At 46.0% G+C, this 23,846-nt stretch overlaps 1 protein-coding gene across 1 annotated transcript in view; it reads right to left on the bottom strand.

Annotated features, from left to right (window-relative positions):
* Positions 1–1,641: 1,641 nt before the first annotated feature.
* Positions 1,642–23,846, bottom strand: part of arhgap39 (Rho GTPase activating protein 39) — a gene marked incomplete at its 3' end in the record, with an annotated part of 131,975 nt that continues 109,770 nt past the window's right edge. The window contains exons 10-16 of the mRNA XM_080770406.1: positions 22,262–22,447; positions 19,864–20,077; positions 14,925–14,998; positions 9,074–9,273; positions 8,482–8,573; positions 4,153–4,322; positions 1,642–1,836 (exon numbers count right to left, since the gene is read on the bottom strand). Coding sequence (XP_080626532.1) covers positions 1,642–1,836; positions 4,153–4,322; positions 8,482–8,573; positions 9,074–9,273; positions 14,925–14,998; positions 19,864–20,077; positions 22,262–22,447 — 1,131 coding nt within the window. The remainder of the gene's footprint in view (positions 1,837–4,152; positions 4,323–8,481; positions 8,574–9,073; positions 9,274–14,924; positions 14,999–19,863; positions 20,078–22,261; positions 22,448–23,846) is intronic.

Here is a 23,846-nt window from a genome sequence, read left to right on the forward strand (position 1 = left end):
GGTAAATGTTGGCAGTTCCCTTTTAATTAAATAAAGGATATTCCTCCTTTTTTTTTACTGCCTCGTCTTGATCGTCTGTTGTTTTTTTCTATAGCTTAGTTTTTATTTAGTTTTCGTCAATATAGAATTAGTCAACGGAAATGACCAAGCTGGAGACAACGTGGTGCGAGGCGTGCGACGTCCGACGCGCCGCTCGGCCCTCGTCTCCCAGAAAGCATAAATTGACCTTTAAGACTTTGTTGCACGATGGTGTCTCTGACAGGCTTAGAGCTCCTGGTTTCACCCAGCGACACCGTCGCACCACATGAGCTGAGCATGAGGCAGACACTTGTAAACAATGACAGACAGACAGACAGACAGACAGACAGACAGACAGACAGACAGACAGACAGACGGACGCACGGACGGACGGACGGACGGACGGACGGACGGACGGACGGACGGACGGACGCACGGACGGACGGACGGACGCACGGACGGACGGACGGACGGACGGACGTAACAGTGCACGAACATGGCGGGCGTTAAGTTATCAGTTCCTCGCTCGGACATTCGCAATCCATATCAGTCAGAGCAGAAAGGCGCACGGGGGCTAAATGGTGTGTGTGTGTGTGTGTGTGTGTGTGTGCGCGTGTGCGTGTGTGTGTGTTGCAGTTAAGAATAGGGTGGGAGGGGCGTGTGCCGCTCCTACGAGGTCAGAGAGAGAGAGCAATGAGGCCGGTCTCTGATTGGCAGTGCTGCTGTTTCCATGGGAACGGACATGTCCCCCCCCCCATGACAACGTATCACACCAGACCCCCGATCGATAATTCATAAACAATAAAATGGGTGAAAGATGGCTCTCAAGGTGGGGGTCCGAGGGTCCTTGGGGACCCCCTACAGGGGTCTTTGAAATCAAAGGTGCTCGGAAACCCCGGATGGCATGGCATCGTCGAGGGCCCCTTGCAGCCGACGGGAATGCCCATGTGGAGAAGACCCTCTGGTCTCCATCCGTCCACCGTAGCGTCTGTCCATTTGGGTCTGGGGTCCTCCGGAGTGGCGCTCAGTGTGTGCTCAGTGTTGGTGGGTGTTGACAGTTGGCAGGTGGTCAGTCAACTGTATCACCAACTTACTTTAGGCTCGATATAATAGATTGATAAGTCGAGCAAAAAAATGTGCAAGGTTGTGGGTCTTTCTTTCTTCTTTAGTTTTGCCTAATCATGGCTTCGTTGGATGTAGAGTATTGTCAAATTGTGGCACTGTGCATGCGGTCCCCACCCGGGCCCCACGCGGTCCCCACCCGGGCCCCACGCGGTCCCCACCCGGGCCCCACGCGGTCCCCACCCGGGCCAGGAGCAGAGGGATTTGGGGGAGCCGCGTTTCGGGGAAGGGCTAAGTGTGTGTGTGTGTGTGTGTGTGTGTGTGTGTGTGTGTACTGTACGTTATAGACAATAGGTCTATAAGCTTGTAGATCTGCTATTTTCGATGCACGACACCTGCACCACGTATAAATCCCGCTCAAAGGCTGGGTTGGGGTTTAGGGACGGACGGACGGACGGACGGACGGACGGACGGGGTTTAGGGTTTAGGGACAGATAGACAGACGGTGGGTGTGTGGCGGCCACAGTGGGTGGGTGGGGGGGGGGGTTCTCACAACGAGGGCTATAGGATGCCGTCCATGAAGCTGGTGTCCAGGCGCTGGATGAGAACGCGCATGAAGGACATCTCCTTGCGCGTGTTCTCGAAGATGACGCGCGGGTCGTCCGAGCGGCAGCGCAGGCAGTTGGGCGCCATGACCATGGCCAGGTTGTTGATGTCCATCTTGGTGATGGTCACGTTGGCGGGCTGGCCGAACACCTGCGGAGACACACGCACGCACACACCAAGGCTATTATTCAGTATTTTGTAGTGCTACGTTACGTCCGGGTCCAAGTGGCACCAGCTCCCGTCCGCATCTCATCGTAAATAGAATATCTAAACGCGTGAATCTTTTTACAATGACGTTATTTTTCAGAAAGGAAGCCATTGAGGGTTAAAATGGGTCTTAATGCTTCCAACTCGAGTAGAATTATTAATGTTTTGTACAAGTGTCCATGACAACAAAAATATATGATGTGGAGACAATAAAGACTATTATTATCATTATTATTGAAGGTGGTCCATTTGCTCTGTAAAATATTTCGGGGGCCGTATTTAGAATGTGTGCAGGCTTGAGTATGTTGAATCTAGTTTGCATTAATGAGGATTTAGTTGACACAATAAAATAAAATGGCGATAGTATTCCATGTGGGGCAGACGGCCTGTCACAGCCAGATTTGGTCTCAGATTTAGTCCGACCGAGCGTCACAGTATAACTCTATGTCTATGGGGACACAAAAGCGACACAAAAGTAAGACTCGGAAGTTTCTCAGGAGGGGGCGCTCACGTCACAGCTAAAATACTGAATAGTTAACTACAACTAATGAAACAATAAAAACTAAACAGAAAAAAACGTTTTCAAGGAACTGAACTAAATAAAAACTACAATAAAAATAAATAAACGATAACTTTGATTGATTGATTGATTGATTGAAATATTTAACAGTTTGCAGAATTACAGTACATTTCAAGCACAACTCAATACAAAGACTGTTAACTGTGAGTGGACGACCCAATAAAGCATTACACTTGTTTACAAGAGGGCCCACCTTGTTCAATTCATCAAAACATTTAGAGACGTACAAATAGACACTTCTATATAGCCAAAGAACAGAACAGGAATTCATCATAAAGGAGGTAAAAAGGGAAAGTAACAGGAAAGGGGGGCATTTGAATTTTTCTGAAAAATAAAGCAAAATTAGTCTTCAAAATAAACCAAAGTGCAATTCCAATTAAATAAATAACAACAGATTCTCTCCTCCTCAAGGTTAAGGGGAAATATATATCCTCTTGCTGTTTAGGCAATTGTAAGAAAACTCCTCTTGCTCACAGTCAAGTAGGCCTACTTTTGGGGTAGTTGGGGGTACCTATGTTCCTTCTGGATATGGTTAACTCCAAACACAGGGGAATCCAACTCAAGGACAACTCCTGCTCCAAACGATTCACCTCCTCAGCTCCAAATCTCCCTGGATTCCAACCGCAGTGGAGTTTTGAAGATCTACACGCCTGTTTTCACAGTTTCGTGAACTGTAGGGTTTGTTTAGCTAACTTGCTCCAAATTGAGCCAAATTGCTGGACACTGTCCTTGAGAGCTGTTGCCAGCATTCAAACCAACTCATTCTTCCACACTGATTCACACACACCTGTGGCGATTTCAGTGGTGAGCAGGGAGATTGCCAGGTGTCAATCATCGTTGATGGTGGTGATGGCTTGTCAATTAGTCAATTAAGAGTCAATTGTGACTCTGGCCGTCACAATATATTACCAGTGGCAGTAACTCATCAGTATAAATATAAATATGGATATGGCAATAACGCATATATATTTATCACATCACTCACGAAATAGCTGAATCATAACAATGCGGCAACTATAAGGGGGATTAAATATACTGACATACAATATAATATCATCATCGCCAACTGACCAACAGAAAGACGCTTCATAGCGTCTCGTCTAATAAACGCCAGATTGTTCCTAAGTCTCGACGTGAGTAAAGTGACTATCTGAGAGAGTTCTGACATGACATGTCTTTTTATACACGTGATGACATCATGGTGATGACATCATTACATAGCATACCCTATTTGAACTGGCCATCTTCCATGGTTGGTTTGTTGTTTATATCAGAGGTTCCCAACCTGATTAGACAGAGTTTTGTCAGAGCAGCAGCATTATTGGCTTAGGAATGGAACAAAAAGGGGCAGGTATTACGCTCCTGTATTTTAACATCAGTTATTATGGTGGTACTTGGAGAGACAAATATTTTCTGAGGTGGTACTTCAGTATAAAAAGGTTGGGAACCAATGGTTTATATCACCATGCCTTCTAGTGGTGGGTCCAGGGAGGTGAGATGTCTAGAGTCTAGCCTAGTGTGTGTGTGTGTGTGTGTGTGTGTGTGTGTGTGTGTGTGTGTGTGTGTGTGTGTGTGTGTGTATGTGCGTACCTGTAGGAAGCGTATGAGGTAGCAGAGTACCAGTTTGTTGATGTGAGGCAGACCCAACACCACGTTGATGTGTGTGTGTGTGTGTGTACCTGTAGGAAGCGTATGAGGTAGCATAACACCAGTTTGTTGATGTGAGGCAGACCCAGAACAACGTTGACGGCGGCCTCTGGACTGTCGTAGTGAGTGATGCACTCCTCGTAGAACTCATGAGGGATCAGAGGTTCCTCCAGCTCCCTGTACCACAGCTTCAGCAGGGAGGCTGCACGCACACACACACACACACACACACACACACACACACACACACACACACACACACACACACACACACACACACACACACACACACACACACACACACACACACGTAACCAGGGACGTCATTTGGGTTCACATTTAATCTTAAATTCAGTAATTTTATGCATAATTGTCATCAACTCTGAATTGTTTTTGCAGATTGATCCGATTCCATGGGCTCACAACACACTAATAACTACAGGCATTCACAGTCCAGTTGGCACAGCGGCTCAACGTTATATTAGATACTGTATAAAATATACAGTATTAAGTTAGGGTGGCCCATCATCAGAACCATACGCAATGCTAAACACCTACATGCGCGTTGTTAGTTTCTCCTCCTCTCCTCTCCTCTCCTCTCCCCTCCTCTCCCCTCCCCTCCCCTCCCCTCCCCTCCCCTCCCCTCCCCTCCCCTCCTCTCCTCTCCTCTCCTCTCCTCTCCCCTCCCCTCCCCTCCCCTCCCCTCCCCTCCTCTCCTCTCCTCTCCTCTCCTCTCCTCTCCCCTCCCCTCCCCGGCTGAACTTGGGGTGCCTCAACGTCGGCCTCCTACCTACCCGAGAGGATCCTACCGTACCTATCGTCTTCCTTGATTGGTCAACCAAGACCACCGGCTTCACGGATTTGCCAGACTTTGCGTGGCGTTTGTGCCTCTGAACCAATATAAGTGAAGATGCAGAATTATCCGTGCTTTTACAAAGCAGGACTCGACCGATAGGATACCATTGACCAATAGGATACCATTGACCAATAGGATACCATTGACCAATAGGATACCATTGACCAATAGGATTTATCGCCTCTGCTACTGCTGTGAGTAATGTTATGCTGGGCGGTGCGTCTGAGAGGACCAGAGGCAGCCAATCAAAGAGCTGTGACAGTGAGACACTGTGTGTACTCCTTTGGAGGAGACTGTCTGGACGACGAGAAGAAGATTGACGTGAACGTCTTCAACACAAAGTCTTTGATCTGGAGGATGTTGACCCCAGAGACCCGTGGAACAGGAGAACGCCAACATGAGATTCCTTCCAAGCGCTGGGACCACACAGCTGTGCTGATTGAAGACACTGTCTACCTCTGGGGAGGGTGGCCTTACTGCAACGACCTTCATGCATATGATGTCGACGCCCACAGATGGTTCAAACCACAGGTTTCTGGGACTGTTCCAAAGGGGAGGAGGTACCACTCAGCCTGTGTTTTGGGGAAGGTCATGTATATTTATGGAGGATACACCGAGTTTAGACTCACTAATGACATGTACAAGTTGGACACCACCACAATGGTCCAGACTTTAATTAACACCAAAGGAACTGCTACAGAAGGTCACTCTGCTACCATTATCGGGACAAAGATGTTTGTATTTGGAGGCTATGGGGGGGGTGAGACTCAGTACTACAAAACCATCAGAGTTTTTGACACAGAGACCAACCTCTGGCTGGACACACCTTCTACACAGCTTCTTCCAGGAAGACGCAGGGATCATTCAGCCTTTACCTACAATGGAGAGCTGTACATATATGGTGGCTGGAATCCGCACCAGTCATTCAATGATGTGTGGAAATTCAGTCCAGAGACCTTCTCCTGGAAGAAGGTTGAGCCAAAGGGGAAAGGACCGCCCCCCACATATAATATGTGCTGTTGCATGATGGGAGATCGTATCATCCTCTTTGGAGGATACAAACACACCTACAGTTTTTTGGAAACAACCAAACATAATGGTGACCTGTATGTCTTAGACTTCAGTCCTAGCCTCAAGACATTATGTAAGCTAGCAGTTATTCAGTACGGTCTGGAGCAGTCTGGACTCCCACACAACATCAGGTGGGATCTGGCAGACATGACTAGCAACAGCAGCTGAGCAAACCAACACATAACATAATAAAATAAAATGATAAACAACAATGCCGTCAGATCAATTAACTGCTTAGATGCCCGTCCATCTACATGTGATAACTGTTATGATTTAGATAAGAATGTATTGTTTAATGCAACCATTAATGAATTAACCAGTCAGTGTCAACGCCATTATGGACGAACATTTTCTCTTTTCTTGTAGATGTACTATTTTCACTGTTTTATAAATGGGGCTATGGTAACTTAATTTTTGTCGCCCCCCCTATGTCCTTTCAGTAGATGCACAAACTGGGTAAACTCAACAAGTGTTACAGATCACAGCTACAGGAAGCATCGCCTCCTCTATATATGTGGCGACTGCCAATTAACACAGAACACTGAACAGCGTTTAGCCAATGCCTGATCAGCTCTCGGCTCACGGCTTGGGAAAACCTGCAATCTGCAGGCCTCAGGCTCTCACAACTGATTTATGGACACATTACCGAGGCTAAATATGAACAGCGTAACAAGCAGTTTACATTTGTAACCGAGCTGTATAAACAACAGCATCCTTAAGATGTTGGTACTTAAAGCACCTTGGTGAGGAATGCCTCTTCCAGGCTGTGTGTGTGGGCACAAACACACGTGCGAGTGAATTGAACTCCTTCTCAACTCCCACTGGTGTGACAGTTTGGGCATGATACGGTGGGTCCAACCACAATGATACGGTGGTTGGCACCGGGGGGGGGGGGGGGGGGGGTCAACCACAATGATACGGTGGTTGGCACCGGGGGGAGGGAGGGGGCCGTGGACTTGGGCTGTCCTCTTTGGTCCATGGAAAAGATGTTGATGCAATGTGACTGTATCTAACAAAAAAAGTTGTGCTTCTGGCCAAATGATCCATGCTCTATGCTGGCAATAAAATGCTTTGAAAACTAGATTTTGTTTTCATTTTCGTTTTTCACGAGTGTAGCCTGTGATAGTGCCTGTGATAGTGCATGAACCCCCACCACTATTGTGTCAGGTGGGTCTACGATGGACCCACCTGGGTCCATCTTAGTCAGGATGGTGGTGGTCCCTGCAGGGTCAAAAAAAAGTGGTGAAAACCCCAAAGCCATCATCGTCACAGCGTGCCTTTTTTATTAAACAAAGCGTTCCGCTTGTCAGGACATGTAAAAACAGAGATACTGTACACAGTGTTTTCATTGACCCAATGCCCTGCACGAGCTGCAGCAGTCCCTCCTTCCCAGAATGCTTTGCATGGAGAGAGAGAGAGCTGGGCTATTAATACTGGAGCTGAGAATCAGAGCGATACAGAAAGGCCTGGGGCTGGTGTGTGTGCATGTGGAGGTCACCGGGTGTGTGCATGTGTGCGTGTGCGTGTGTGTGTGTGTGTGTGTGCGTGTGTGTGTGTGTGTGTGTGTGTGTGTGTGTGTGTGTGTGTGTGGGTGTGTGTGCGTTTGTGTGGGCGTTTATATTACTATGTTTGTGAGGGTCAAATATCCCTTTTTTTCCCTCCTTCTCAATTGCATAAGCTGTATACTCCTGGGCGCTATACTCTCCCTCTGCCAACCCGGGGAGAGGCCGGAACTGAGCTCATGCTTCCTTCAATGCATGAGGAGTGCAGCAGGTCGCTTCTTATCACCTGACGGGGGGGGGGGGTAAAACGTAGTGCGTGGAAGGTCTTCTAGACTTATAGTCTCGACTTATACTTGGGTCTGTGCGCTGTTGTCGCACACAGAGAAAAGCCCATCTACATGCTTTAGGTTTATATTCTTGAATTAATCGGACCAGTGTGTGTCCAGTGGAAACTGGACTATTGTACTTTTATAACACATTCTGGACTAGGCCTCCATCTCTCGCTTACAGCTAGTCCAGAATGCTGCTGCACGGTTGCTTACAGGCACACGTAAACGTGACCATATTAGTCCTGTACTAGCCCAGAGGGAACCAGGCTTTTGCAGTGGCAGCTCCTAAACTCTGGAATGAGCTGCCTCTGCACATAAGACAAGCCCCCACTCTTCAGGTGTTTAAATCACGCCTCAAGACATATTTTTATTCTTGCATATATGAGCTTTTGATGTTGAAAGTGACACTGTGTACTGTATGTTGTTTGTTTTTAAATGAAGTTGTGATTTTTATTATTTTATTGTAAAGCACTTTGGTACAACTTTTTATTTAAATGTGCTATAGAAATAAAGATGGTATGGTATGGTATGGTAAACCTCGTATGAATCTGATCTCAGGTCAGAATGGGTTAACTGCGTGTGCGTGCGTGCGTGCGTGCGTACCAGGAATGTGAGGGTCTTCTAGTCCAGTGGGGATCTTCCATTGGTCCACCTGCAGCTTCAGAGCGTTGACCTCATCAATGTCACCTGGTACCCTGTGAGAGGAGCGGGTCAAAGGTCAGATCGGGGTGGTAAGTATAGCAATAATCTTGCACTTTTACTGAAGTACATTTTGAATACCGGCCTTTTTACTTGTAACGGAGTACTTCTACACTGTGGTATCGATGTTTTTGAGGGGCTTTTGGTGTGCACAAACATACCATGGTACTGTACTTGTTGTACCATGGCACTGTACTTGAAGATGCCCTCTGTCTGGTCTCCGTTGAGGCCCAGAACCTCCTCAGACAGCCGGGTCTGGACCCAGGGGAGCTGGCTGTCCGGGTAGACCATGGTACTAACCTGAAGATGCCCTCTGTCTGGTCTCCGTTGAGGCCCAGAACCTCCTCAGACAGACGGGTCTGGACCCAGGGGAGCTGGACCATGGTACTAACCTGAAGATGCCCTCTGTCTGGTCTCCGTTGAGGCCCAGAACCTCCTCAGACAGCCTGGTCTGGACCCAGGGGAGCTGGCTGTCCGGGTAGACCATGGTACTAACCTGAAGATGCCCTCTGTCTGGTCCCCGTTGAGGCCCAGAACCTCCTCAGACAGCCGGGTCTGGACCCAGGGGAGCTGGCTGTCGGGGTAGCGCTCCTTCTGCAGCGTCATCACCTCCTCCAGGGAGGAGCCGAACATGGACGGGCTGAAGATGGCCAGCCTGGCGTGCATGATCTCCTCCACGCACGGCTTCTGCAGGCCCTGGAAGGACAAGGAAGGACATAATTATGGCGTTTTGCATATTGGGTGTGCAGTAACTAAGTACATTTACGCAAGTATACAGTATGTAAGTAAAATCTTTAGGTACGGTATTTGTACTTTGCTTGAGTATTTCCGACTTCCGATACTTAATCTCCACTACATCTCAGTCTTTGGCTTCGGTCCATGTGTACCTGCTATGACATCACATCTACGAACCTGGGCACTTCAATTAGACAAGGTATACAGTAGGTATCAAATCTCTCTCTCCCTCTCTCTCGCTGCACATTTCATTAATGACAACAAACAGAAAAACAGCGCGGCCTGCTGGCCGCTCCGACACATTGCGGCGTCTAAAACAACCACAGTGTGGTCTCTGGGGTTGTGCCCTGTTGGCCGACTGGCCGTGCCAAGGTCCTTGAGAAGAGGATTATTTCTTCAGAGGGCAGCGAGAAAGATCTTTACGCCTCTGGCTCCAAGACAGGGGAGAGAGAGATGGAGAGAGAGAGTGAGAGAGAGAGAGAGAGAGAGCGTAATCCAGTGTTCCCAGGAGAGCTTGTATAGGAGTGTATACAGTGCATTAATGTGATGCTTCAGGTCAGCAGGTTAATATCAGTCAAATACATGAAGTGAGGACACAGGCCTGGAGCCAGCCAGCCAGCGTGCACGTGAGAGACGCCATGTGCACGTACGTGTGCTATACCCGGCGTGCACGTGAGAGACAGCAGCTCTTAAGACTGACAAGGAGGTTGTGTTGCCCAGGCTAAAGACACCTCCTGGTACACTTGGGACACTTTGTACTAGTGACCACCACCACCAACACAGGCTGACCGCACGGCGCACGCACGGATGGATATTTTGGACCAAATAGCTCATTTTAAATTGCGGCTCCCACTCTTATTGTATCATGTGCACGCACACGCGCACCAAACAGTACAAACTACTAAACAGCTACACATTACTACACACTAAAGAGCACACACTACTATACACTAAACACTACTAAACAGTATACTACTATACTTAAAAGAGTTATGCCAAGTTATACACACTTCTTATGAGCTGAGGCGCTGTTCCTTTGAAGCGCTCAGCGTAATAGTACTGTATCCTTCCTTTACTACTTCACTGTGGAGTCCTTGAACAATGATTTCAGGAGTCCTTGAAAATGATTGATAGTGAGGAACCAAATGGACCCTTAAGGCAGCAACCTTTCTCAACCTTTTCAACCCCCCAAAATAATCATTTTTGATCTGGGGAGTTGAGGCAGCCGCATTACATTTAGTTAAATAGCCAATCTACAAGCTCACAACGCCTCACAAACACAAGGCGTTGTGAGCTTGTAGATCAGCTATTTTCACGAACTTTGCCCCTTTCTTATATTATTTGACAATTTGGCCAATGTTTGGCAATTTTTTGTATTATAGTTTGTTGCTATATATATATTTCTTTTAGGTTTTAAGTCCTTAAATTGTCACTTAATTTACCATCATCCAAAATCATGTGGGGACCCTCCTGGGGGTCCCGACACACAGGTTGAGAACCAATGTCTTAAGGGTCCATTGGTTCCATTTGTACTATCAGAGTTGACATTTTGTCATTAAATACAGTGTAAAAAAAACAAAAAAAACAGGGGTCCTGAGAATCACCGGCCAATTTATATCCAGCAGTGCCCTCTGGTGGTTTAACAGGAGCATGACGGGACTGTCCCAATGTCACAAATTCGTGCAATATTTAGCTACTTTGGATGCTTTTGTGTGGCTGTAATAGTATGATCAAGTAGAGCCTAAATCTATGAAAAAAACAAATATGGAGATAAGAGGTTCATAAAAAACAAACATTGCAAATGGTTTCCACACCCCTTAGCTTTCGATAACAATTGGTGTATTGATGCTTTCATTTAGATGCCACACATCGAAATATGATGCCATAGCCTAGCAGGCCTAAAAGGTTACAATTTTACAGATTTAGAAAGAAACACAGGATTTTAGGGGTGCATACTTAGTTTAGACTAGTCATTGGTTAGACATTTGTTAAGGTTAGGTTTAGGTGTGCTGCCCCGTGGGAGGTTAGGTTTAGGGTGAGGGTTTGCGATAGGTTGTAGTTGTAGGACTAATGACTGGTCTAACCAATGACTAGTCTAAACCAAAAACTGTCTAAACTAAGTACTGCACCCGGGATTTTATAGTAAGCCACCCTGCATCCACCCTGATCACAGAGAATCTATAATACTACTAACTCCACCTGATCACAGAGACTGTATAATACTACTAACTACTAACTAGACAATTATTTTGTGCTCCCGTGGCTTCAAGTGACTTCCAGAGAGAGAGAGAGAGAGAGAGAGAGAGAGAGAGAGAGAGAGAGAGAGAGAGAGAGAGAGAGAGAGAGAGATTGCTTTGGCAATGTAAACGTATGTTTTCTCATGCCAATAAAGCCCTTTGAATTGAATTGAAATTGAGAGAGAGAGAGAGAGAGAGAGAGAGAGCATGCAGTTGACAGTCGAGGGCCCGAGGGGACATATTTATTTAAATCTGTGGCGTTCCAAACAACGTCTGCTGACGTCAAACCGTTCAACCCCAGAGCACAGCGGTGCTAACACTGTATATGATGTAGCACACTGCTGGAGATACAGCTCAATTAACACGCACGCACGAACACGCACACGCACACGCACACGCACACACACACACACACACACACACACACACACACACACACACACACACACACACACACACACACCTGCAGGGAGTGTGATTAGAGTGTAAAAGCTAATGAAAGGCAGTGGGGTCTAGTGTCATCACAGCTGAAACAGCCAGTGGACACACGCTGGGTACACCATTTACACACGCTGGAGCGTGTGTCCTCCTCGATTCGTGAGACATTAATTCCATTTTCTCCAGAAACTGGCTGTATGAAATATGAATGGACATCATTAACGACGCACAGCCACTCCCCTGACAGAAAGGCTGGGGTGGTCGGGTTATTTTTCAAACACAGTTCTTATATGAAGCGACCTAAAAATCGCCCTATGGAGATTTCACTGCAAAAAAAAAAGACCACACCGTGTGAACTGAGTGGTGCAACTCGAATGAACGAACAAACGCCACTTAAAACTCTCCTGTCGTTGGGTTTTGTGGATAGATGACGTTCGGAAGTGATGTACCAGGATAGAGATAAGAGACATAACACCATAAATTGAACATGGTGGGCCCTATTTTAAACAAGTGTAGTACTTTATGGTGTCGTCCACAGTTAACAGTTTTGTATTGAGTTGTGCTTGAAATGTACTATAATTCAATCAATCAATCAATCAACAATCAATCAGACTTGAGCGTTATAGGAACCCACTGAGCAATACTCGGCTATTAGGCGGTCTACGGTCACATTCACACCAGAAAGCTTTGCTGCGATTAAAACGAATCCTGCTGCGCATTGTCAGAAAGTGCACTTCGTTTGGCAGGTGTGAAGGCTCATTCGAATCGTAATGCGTAACAAAGAACCGCATTACGCAACCTACTCCGAGCAAAAACGGGGGTTTCGCTTTGCTCGCACTCGCACTTGATTACGATTCGGTGCAGGTGTGAATGCAATCCGCAGTAAATAAAGGAAATGAAGCAAACAATGTGGTGGGTGAGGAGCTGAACACAGATGGAGACGGAGAACGCATATTTTACGCAGCGCAAAGATGTCCCGTTACCGTGGATAGACGTGGTCGAATGAGGAGACTGAAGCCCTGATCGAAATGAGGACGAGTACATTAATCAATTGCTTAAGAAAACACATAAAAACACTGCAGTGTATTATAGCCTACAGAATATTCTGTCTGTCTGTCTGTCTGTGCGTGCCGTAAACATGGAGTGCTGTCACTGTGTGGGGACTGGGGAGTAGGGACTTTCATCTTGATAAACTTGTAAACATTTTTCGCTGCTTTTTATCACCATAGATTTCACTGTGTAGGCTAGTTTATGAATGGAACACATTGATAAAGGTCCCCCCTGCTAATTGCTGCGGATGACAGTGTGAAGGCAAACCGCAGCAAATTAAATATGCAAGAATCCCAATTTCTCCGCCCATTCGCATCGAGTCTACCAAAGTATTAGGTGGGAATGTGACCTAAGATTAGCTTAGACGTTTTTTTTAAACGTCGATATATGGGATAAGTGTTGTCTTTAATGTCTCCATGTCTGCGTGTTGGGCTGAGGGCTTAAGGAGTGTTTTCTACATGTGTGTAGGCTGCGTGTCGTGTGGGCTTATGGAGTTGTTACTGTTGTTAACGAGGGTTATGTAGTTAATTAGACGGCTCGATAGCGTGGCCACGGGGACCATGAATTCACTGACTTCTACCCCCATCACTGGCAATTAGCAAGTCAGCCCGACACATCGCAAACACGCACGCGTCGCACACACACACATGCGCCTCGTCGATCCTATTATCTCTATATTTTATCTATCACACAAACCAGAGAGCACTCACGCAAGCAACCAATACGTACACACAGACGCAGACGCGTCATGCGCCTCGTCGATCCTATTATCTCTATATTTTATCTATCACACAAACCAGAGAGCACTCACGCAAGCAACCAATACGTACACACAGACGCAGACGCACACGCACACACGCACACACACACACACACGCTTTGTTCATGGAAATTAATATCAATACTTTATCCAAGTGTGACTTTAACACTTCAAAATGAACGCACGCACGCAGGCAGGCACACATGCACGCAAACGCACACGCACGCGCGCACGCACGCGCACGCACACACACACACACACACACACACACAGACACACACACACACACACACACAATACCGCAGGGTCAATAAAGAAAGCTCTGGCGCGTAAATCGCAAAATGCACACGTCTCCTCCAGAAGGACGCTGTAAGTCACGGCGGACAGACAGAGAGCAGCACAGAGGAGAAGAACAGAGGAATACAGACCGTCTGAGCACCTCCAACGTTTTCATGTGCGCCAGTGGGTTTTATAAATATTTACCCCATGAACTACATCGGATCAGTTCTTTTGTGCTTTTTTTCTCTGAAAAGTTAGGGATTTGAATAATCGTCTCTCGTTAATTCTTTTAATGGAAAAGGAGCAGATCTTTAAGCTCAAAACATCGAGCTTGTGGATATGCAACCATTGAAGCTTTTGTGTGACACTGTCGTGTGATCAAGTAGGCCAGCAGGGCGTTAAATACCAAAAGAAAAAATAATAGAATAATAATAAAAATTAAAAGTCAGAGTCTAGAGATGTCTGCCCGACAGCAAACGACGTACACGTTTTTCCACTTGACAGTGAAGGAAAAGATCAAAGGGTAGAACAGAGGAGTGTGTCCGTACCTTCTTAGCCCCGGTGAGAGCAGCCTTGGTCAGCTTGCGGTAGCAGTATATAATATAATTATAAAAGATCTAAGGGTAGAACAGAGGAGTGCGTCCGTACCTTCTTAGCCCCGGTGAGAGCAGCCTTGGTCAGCTTGCGGTAGCAGTATATAATATAATTATAAAAGATCAAAGGGTAGAACAGAGGAGTGCGTCCGTACCTTCTTAGCCCCGGTGAGAGCAGCCTTGGTCAGCTTGCGGTAGCAGTATATAATATAATTATAAAAGATCAAAGGGTAGAACAGAGGAGTGCGTCCGTACCTTCTTAGCCCCGGTGAGAGCAGCCTTGGTCAGCTTGCGGTAGCAGTATTTGGCGTAGCTGCTGATCGCCACTCCTGAAAAACACAAACCACATAAAATACACATTAGAATGTTGCTTTCACACAAACTGATTGTACTTTGTTTGTTTGTATACCCTTGGTACACACATGCATTGATCCAGTATTGAAACCTGTTTGGCACAAGAAAGCTGTCATCGGTTTATCTTCCTATTAAATAAGTATAAAGCAACTGAGAAGTGAATTGCAGTAATATTGTCTTGTTGTCGATCTATGGATCACACATCAAGCGATCACGCAGCAAGCAGAACCGCAGCACCATGTCCCTGCGGAACCATTGCCCACCACTCCTGAATGAACTGTCTGGTGCTGGGACTCTGGTGCAACGCACAGGTCCTCGCTCTACTCCTGGTGAGAGCAGGAGTGGATCTGGTGAGACGTAGGAGGGGCCCGGACAGGAGACAACCCACAGAGCCTAGTCCCTCCATGCGCCAGAAGTGTACCTCCCAGCCCTGGCAGAGTAGTTCTGGAGTAGTTCCAACGGATTGTGTGTCCCTGGTTTTTCCCTAGTGGGACTGATTGAGGGTAGCTACTGGGACGTAAGTCGGGACTTGATCACTCTGGCTGGGTTGCCTGAGTGAGGGGTATGATGTTGAGAGACCCGAAACCCCCGTTGACCTCAGGACACATCACTGAGGATACGTCCCAGGTGCATCCATGCAATGTTTTTTTGTTATATTATAGTCAAAAGATAAGATGGACAAAATAAGTGGTCGTCATCAAGGGCGTATGTTCTGTTTGCAATATTTGCACTTTGAATAGTTAACATGTACAATGGTGACTGCAATTGAATACTACACAAAATAAGAATTTGTGTGTTTTTTTCCTAAATTAACGTTCCTACTTGATCATATACACACAAGAGCATCAGAAGTAGCAGATCCACAAGCTCTAATAATAGTTTTGAGCTTGTAGATCTGCTACTTTGGCTGCTTTTGAATTTGAATCCTGAAAAGTACTATAGTTTTAATTTGGACACATGAGGTTTCCATCCGACAGATACAATATTATCCCATTCTGAACGGGAACCCATTTTGGTGTTAGCATCATGTCGTGCTTTAGCTATTGAAAAATAGCAGATCTACAAGCTCATAGCGCGCCACCGAGTGGCGCGCTACGAGCTTGTAGGTCTGCTATTTTTGAAAAAGTCGAAGAACGACTGACATTTTTAGAATCTGATCTCAGGTCAGAATGGGTTCATCAGACCAGTGTGTGTCCAGTGGAAACCTCGTATGAATCTGATCTCAGGTCGGGTTATGCAAATGATCCACTACTATTCATGGGTCCAGAAGTTCCCGAGGAGGGAGGAAGAGTGGATGTGCTTTCAGAGGTTCTGTTTTGAACTTTTTATGTGGGGAAATTCATGTTTAAAACTAATTATTAATCATAGCTTAATTATAGATTAATCGTAGGTTTGGAGGGGGACTTTAAAAAGCACACACGCAGTAAAATCATAAGTGCTAAATTAGTAGTGTACAATCTACAGTTTGATTTTACTGGGGTTTTACTCCCTTCTTTGCCTTTGGACATATTATTTAATGATGTGTCAAATGGCTGCCTCTCTCTCCCTTAATCCTGAGGTGAATGCAGACTCACCTCACCCTCTAGAACTTCACTCTCCCTATACTATACCCCTTTTCTTCTTGACACATCCATTTTCGTCACCGCTAATTAAACCCCTTATCCCTAAACTTCTTTGCCTTTTTTTTTTACTATTTTGCTAAACATTTTTGAATAGTTAAAATGGCCAGTCTACAAGCTCACAACGTGTCAATGTAGATTGGCTAGTTGAACTATTCAAAAATGTTTTTCAAAATATATTAAAAAAAAAGAAGGAAAAGACGTTTAGGGATAAGGGGTTTAGCGGTGACGAAATGGAGCCCCTACCTAATGCCTCCATTGAGGCTTGACCATGATATGGCTACCATCCCGACATATCTTTCTTGGTCAATCGCTGTCATGTTCCAACATTGTGATCACTGGCATACTGGGAAGGGTGATCACTGGTACACTGGCACAGGGGAGGTCAGTTAAATGAAGTCCCCTCACATCTATATACAAATGACACCCTGACCCTGCACATAATTCTACATTCATTCAAACTCTGATCTCTGACTGGTGAAGGAGTCTGGAAGATGGGTGGGTTATTGTTGCTATTGTCTAATGATCATTACATCCTGGTGATATGAAAGACAATCTTTCTAAAGAAGAAGAAGATCTAGAAACAGGCAGCATATGGACAATCAAAATAAGCTGGAAATATTCCATTTTGATGTGGTGTCATAATTAAACGTAATGTTGATATGGCACGCTGACCATCAAGAAAGCGGCATGTTGCCGCCCCCTGCTGTACACGTGAAGCGTGTGGGAAGGTCAACGAACGGCAACACAGGCCCAACGGTTCAGCTCATTTCAACTTTTGTCTGCATAGCATTCTGGGAAATCTCAGCAGTGTACCGTCACAGCCAACATGATGAAAACAGTGAGTCAGCCAAAAACCAAGAGTTTGGCCACATGTCACCTTTACTTGCCTCGGTGGAGCTGTAGCTGGAGTTAATTGAAAAACAATTCATTAGCTGTGTCACACAGCGAGGCAGAGAGAGAGACCTGCATGCATGACTGCACACACACACACACGCACACACACACACGCGCGCGGACACGCACACACACACACACGCACACGCAGACACGAACACACGCACGCACACACACACACACACACACACACACACACACCTCTCCGTCCCCTCTCCGTCCCCACTCGAGTGAATTAATTCCTGACCCTCAAGCTTCCTTTTGCTCAGACAAAACTCTAGGCACGGCAGCGTTCTCTGTCTGTGAACAGAACTCTAGGCACGGCAGCGTTCTCTGTCTGAGCTCCATCTGCTTGTAACGAGCTCCAGAAGTTCTTAAAACTCAGATCACTTCCATCTTGTTCAACATTGTAACTGTTTTATTACATTTTCTGTCTATCTGTTTTAGTTATTTGAATATCTTTTTTTAGTTTTTGAGTATTTTCTGTCTTCTGATTCATATATTATTTAACATTGCTGTATAATGATGTATATTCGTGTTGATTTTGTGTTCTGTATCTCGGCTACATGAGAGCGAAAATGAGAGCTTGGCCCTCAGAGTTGAAATAAAGGTTATGATGATGATCATACAGGACATGTCGGTGAGTCTGAGTACGGTAGGCTGTACGGTGTATGGAGTACAGTACGGAGTACGGAAGGCTGCTTTAGAGCTTCAGACGGATGGCTCTGCAACTGAACTTCACAGAGGGACTTCTTTTTTTTTTTTTTATATATTTTTTTTTATCCCACGATTTTGTAACCCATTTTTCACCCCTGTGTCAATTATCTAATGTGATCCTGGGCTCTACACACCCTCCGCCAACCTGGGGCGAGCAACGGACTTGAACTCATGCTTCCTTCATGCATTAGTGTCCAAGTTGCTCCTTTACACCTGACAGGGGGGAGTTTCCCTGGTTGGACGTAGAGCGTGGAAGGAACACGTTATTCCAACCAGTTCCTTTCCCCTCCATCAGGCGCCCCGGGCTGGCCAGGGGGAGGCAGTTTAGAGACCAGGATTACTGCATGTTTTTTGTGAGGGTACCTACCCTAGGGGACACGGGGAGAACATGCAAACTCCACACAGAAAGGCCCTTTCGCCAACCCCGCCTCGGGTATGGGCACTGATGACGCGGAGGAGGAAACACGCCGCCAGCACCCACAGCGTCACAGAGGGACATTTAGTGCCAGCGTTAGTGTCAAAGTGTCCTTGAGCAACACACTGAACTGAACCCCATAATAACCACAACTGCTCTTGATGAGCAGGCTGGTGCCTTCCTGCATGGTCTCCTCTGCCGTCGGTATTCAAATATGGGTGAAAGGTGCTCTATAAAATTCATTTTACTATCATTTATAGTATAAATGATAGTAAAATGAAATGGCACATTTACCATTTTATTTTACCAACCTCCATGACCTCAGTGACAAACTGCACAGACACAAGCAGGTGGGGAGGAGTCCTCCACCAAACCCTAGTATACTGATGCAGACTTATCTCCTACCAGGACCTCTAGTACTGATGGTTTTAAATCCTACCAGGACCTCTAGTACTGCTGGTTTTAAATCCTACCAGGACCTGTAGTATCCGAAATGCAGTTACCCGCGGTGCAGTAACCACGGCTAAAACCACAACGAAGGTGCGTGTGTCACCTTTAGTGTCGTTCAGGGGGTCCATTATGTACCTTTAGTGTCGTTGAGGGGGTCCATTATGTACCTTTAGTGTCGTTCAGGGGGTCCATTATGTACCTTTAGTGTCGTTGAGGGGGTCCATTATGTACCTTTAGTGTCGTTGAGGGGGTCCATTATGTACCTTTAGTGTCGTTGAGGGGGTCCATTATGTACCTTTAGTGTCGTTGAGGGGGTCCATTATGTACCTTTAGTGTCGTTGAGGGGGTCCATTATGTACCTTTAGTGTCGTTGAGGGGGTCCATTATGTACCTTTAGTGTCGTTGAGGGGGTCCATTATGTACCTTTAGTGTCGTTCAGGGGTCCATTATGTACCTTTAGTGTCGTTGAGGGGGTCCATTATGTACCTTTAGTGTCGTTCAGGGGGTCCATTATGTACCTTTAGTGTCGTTGAGGGGGTCCATTATGTACCTTTAGTGTCGTTGAGGGGGTCCATTATGTACCTTTAGTGTCGTTGAGGGGGTCCATTATGTACCTTTAGTGTCGTTGAGGGGGTCCATTATGTACCTTTAGTGTCGTTCAGGGGGTCCATTATGTACCTTTAGTGTCGTTGAGGGGGTCCATTATGTACCTTTAGTGTCGTTCAGGGGGTCCATTATGTACCTTTAGTGTCGTTGAGGGGGTCCGTGTGTCTGCAGATGTAGCCCTCCAGGTAGGAGTGGAAGCGTGGCGTGGGGGGGAAGAAGGCCAGGCAGACCGCCATCAGCTCCCAGCCGCGCTCCAGGCTGTCGTAGCGGAAGTTCTCCGTGGTCTGACGACACAGCTGGATGTAGAGCTCGTCTCGCACGCCCTGCATGCTCCAGCCCCGTGTCGCCACCTGGGGGGGAGAGATGGAGATAGAGAGATATAGAGGCAGAGAGAGAGAGAGAGAGAGAGAGAGAGAGTTAAGCCCCACCCACTCCACTCTGTGATGGCATCGCACTTTTGCAGGTCAAAACATGTCAAAATCTTCATCAATTAATACAAGCAGTCAGATATACTGAAGAACATATCTTATTTAGAATTATATTACCGGTAAATATTATTTAATATTATATATTATATTTAATATATTATATATAGGTTCGATTATCGATGACGTCACGTTGCTGCATTGATGCAGAATTGTGCAAAGCCGAATCGCGATACACTGCTATAGCTGAATCTATTACTTTTGACACAACTAACGTCCATCATTTACAATCCCGGAAGCCCATTTTATAATTCATCTCAGGCCGGTGTACTACAGTAGGCTACAAGCTTGCAAAGTGAATTTAACCATTTTGAAAAATCTTCAAAGAAATGTGGTACTGTTTTGATTACAATACTTTTGTAAGAACCTTTAAGCTTTTTTTTTTACTTGACTTTTTACTTTTTCCTACGTATATACTTTTATATCCGAGTGCCTCTTCCTCCTCCACTGACAGAGTTTAATGCGTAGGATGTCCTTGTATGCGTTGTGAAGTCAGCCGTGAAATACGGCCCAGCCTCTCAGTCAAGGCCCGCTGCAGAGGCTGGTGCCGTTTCAGCACTTTCTGGGGAAAAAGCCTCCTTCATGATTACATGCACCATTTTGTGGGTGTAATGGTGTAGCGTAGGCAGTGACATTACAGGCCTTATTTTGATGGTACTGTGATGAGACATGAGTACACAGGGTGATGTCAGTTTATTAGTGCCAGTTAGAAGCTCCGAGGCAGCGCTTTGTACCAACTGGTGGCTGAAGTAATTGGTTTTTAACCTCGAGAGATCAACCAAATTGCACTTTCACACCGTTTCTCAGTGGTGCTACATGTATCAAAATATGTTTGAATGTTTAAACCGTTTTTTAAAACTTATTTTTATTCCCTGGCTTTTAAACCGTGATTAATGTGTACTCCTGAGTGTTTGATTTTATTGTATTATGTTTTTATTACTGTATTGTATTATTGTTTTATTACTGCTGTTGCCTAATTGTACAGCAATCTTTGGTCATCTTTGTTGTTTTAAATATGCTCTATAAATAAAGTTGGATTGGATAAATGATGTCCATCAAATCTAAGAATGTTTTAACTAAGGACATATTGATACTGTGCTGTGCACCGACAATAGATCCTGAAGCTCAAAAGAGCTTGTAGATCATCAGTTATTTTTGGTGGGGTGCATGGGAAGGTCATTGAGGATTGTTCCGAAATTATGCTATTGCTCCAGAGCTAAAAAAAAAAGGTTGAAAACCACTGCAGTATCAGACTATAAAATAATAGTAACTAATAGTAATAAAATAAAATAAGTTTCCCCCCCAAACCCCTTTCTATATTCTAACAAACAATGAACACCAAACAGCATTAATGGTCAGTATGTTTTTCAGGGAGACTTGGGTCTCCCGTCTGTCCCACAAACTAAGCTCAGGCTCAGGGGTGACCAGTATGCGTCCATTTTGTTCCATGTGTACACTCTCAGTAACCTCGCCTCACCAGGCTTTCCACCACCTCGGAGGAAAGCCTGGTCTCTGTTTCAAAAGTCTGTGTGATCCTGTCGGGAGCGGATGATATCCTTACGTCATGTTGTAGTATTGTTTTGTAGTCGACAGGCAGGGACAAGAGGCGGGAACTTCCTTTTCCCTCTCAATAAAAGCTCTCGTAGCTTTAAAAATCGGCTTGAGGGAAAAGGAAGTTGCCACCTGTTGTTCATGCCTGTCGACTACAAAACAATACTTCTACAACATGACGTAACGATATCATCCGCTCCCGAGAGGATCATATACTCTAAATTAAATAGTGGCCAGGCTACACTCTCAGAGTTATGGGGGGGGGGGGGAGGGGGAATGCCTAATTCTGTGGCAAATTGGGGGTCCTTTTGTTTGCGTTTAAGACCCCCTGCTGCCCGTTCTAGTAACGAAGGACCACAGTAGTTGGACAGTAGTTAGTTTTTCCACAGCGTTCTAGTGACGAAGGACCACAGTAGTTGGACAGTAGTTCGTTTTTCCACAGCGTTCTACTAACGAAGGACCACAGTAGTTGTACAGTAGTTAGTTTGTTCCACAGACCTCCAGGGCCACCTGGACCGGGTCGGCCTTGGACCGCCGGTCCCCCATGTAGGTCTGGATGAGCTTGAAGACCTCCACGGCCTCCCGCTTCACGTTGCGGTCCGACGTCACGATCATGGGCTTCTTGATGGGCTCGCTGCTCCACGCCAGCATGTTGGCTATGGAGACCTTCCTCCTGAACAGACCCTGAGAGAGGGAGAGAGAGAGAGGTCAGAAGACATAGAATACCTCCTGGCCACTTCAGGAGACTATCTGGAGCACTGGACTGCTCGTACATGATCTGAGAGCTTGTGTACATCTGCTGTTTTTGAACAGCCAACGTTACAATCTGACATGACGGATGCTTTCTCAGTTTGAACGGGTTTAACAGAGAGTACAGATAACTGTGGTGAGTGGCGAACCAGTGACGCCCCAATCTGGCCCCAAAGATCTCCACCCCCGAGCGTCTCAGTAACGAGGACATAATTATGTTATGCTCGTGTGACATAAAACGCATGACTTTCACCTCCGTTTGTGTTACTGTAATACTGTTTTAAATGACGTGTTCTGACCCCACATGTATTATACTCATGAGTCATGAAACAGTGTTTTTAGTATGCATTCATTACATTATTGCAGTCGCTGTATATTGTGTTTCTCCTATAGCAGCAGAGTCGAGTAATGAACTGTAGTAACCCAGAAACGAACTGAAGAAACCCTTAACGCGTTCACGCTGTTGACCTTGGTCAGAAATGAACTTAAAGAACCCTTTACGCGTTCACGCTGGACAGATGCGTGTCCACTATCCACGGACGTGTTCGCTCGTGCCCCTTGCTATGAGCACGCCAGGACGAGGTGTTAAAAGTATGAATGCTTCTTTGTCCAGGGCAGAAGATGATTCTTTGCGCGCCTCTAAACTTTATCTCTTACTCAACTAGATAGCAAGAATAGGGAGTTGTGCTTGTTCATTTTTGTAGGCTGACCGAGGAGTCTGTTCTCCTCTGTCTCCTGTCTTTTCACTATTTTGTAAATTCATTTGATTCTTGAAAAAGACTATTGATCAGCCAATAATACACTATGTCCATTGTCTGTGTTTTTCCTGTCACTCCGTGGGGTAGCTGTGCAAATAAAGACCGCAAGCGTGATTTCGGCCGGTTTTAGGTAGAGGACATCGGCTGTTAGCCAAACTTGCTAAAAGTTGCTACTTTATTTAAAACAAAGATTATAGGGAATAAAACAATTACGTCAATAACGTCAACGGCAGTGGGGGATTGATTAATTCACTACGTCAATAACGTCAAGGGCAATAAGAGGGTTTTAACTGTCACACCATTTTTTTTTTTTACGATTAATGATTAAATCGTGGCATTGAAGATGATCTGCAAAGCACTGCTCCTGCTGCGCTCACAGAACCTAAACCAGGCCTGTGGGAGAGAGAGGTGTGTGTGGTGGACGGTGGACACGTCCCTGTGTACCTGGTATGTGGGAGAGCGAGGTGTGTGTGGTGGTGGGAGAGCGAGGTGTGTGTGGTGGACGGTGGACACGTCCCTGTGTACCTGGTATGTGGGAGAGCGAGGTGTGTGTGGTGGTGGGAGAGCGAGGTGAG

The sequence above is a fragment of the Protomyctophum bolini genome, assembly GCF_963924005.1.
Source record: "Protomyctophum bolini genome assembly, chromosome: 8".
Taxonomy (NCBI): domain Eukaryota; kingdom Metazoa; phylum Chordata; class Actinopteri; order Myctophiformes; family Myctophidae; genus Protomyctophum; species Protomyctophum bolini.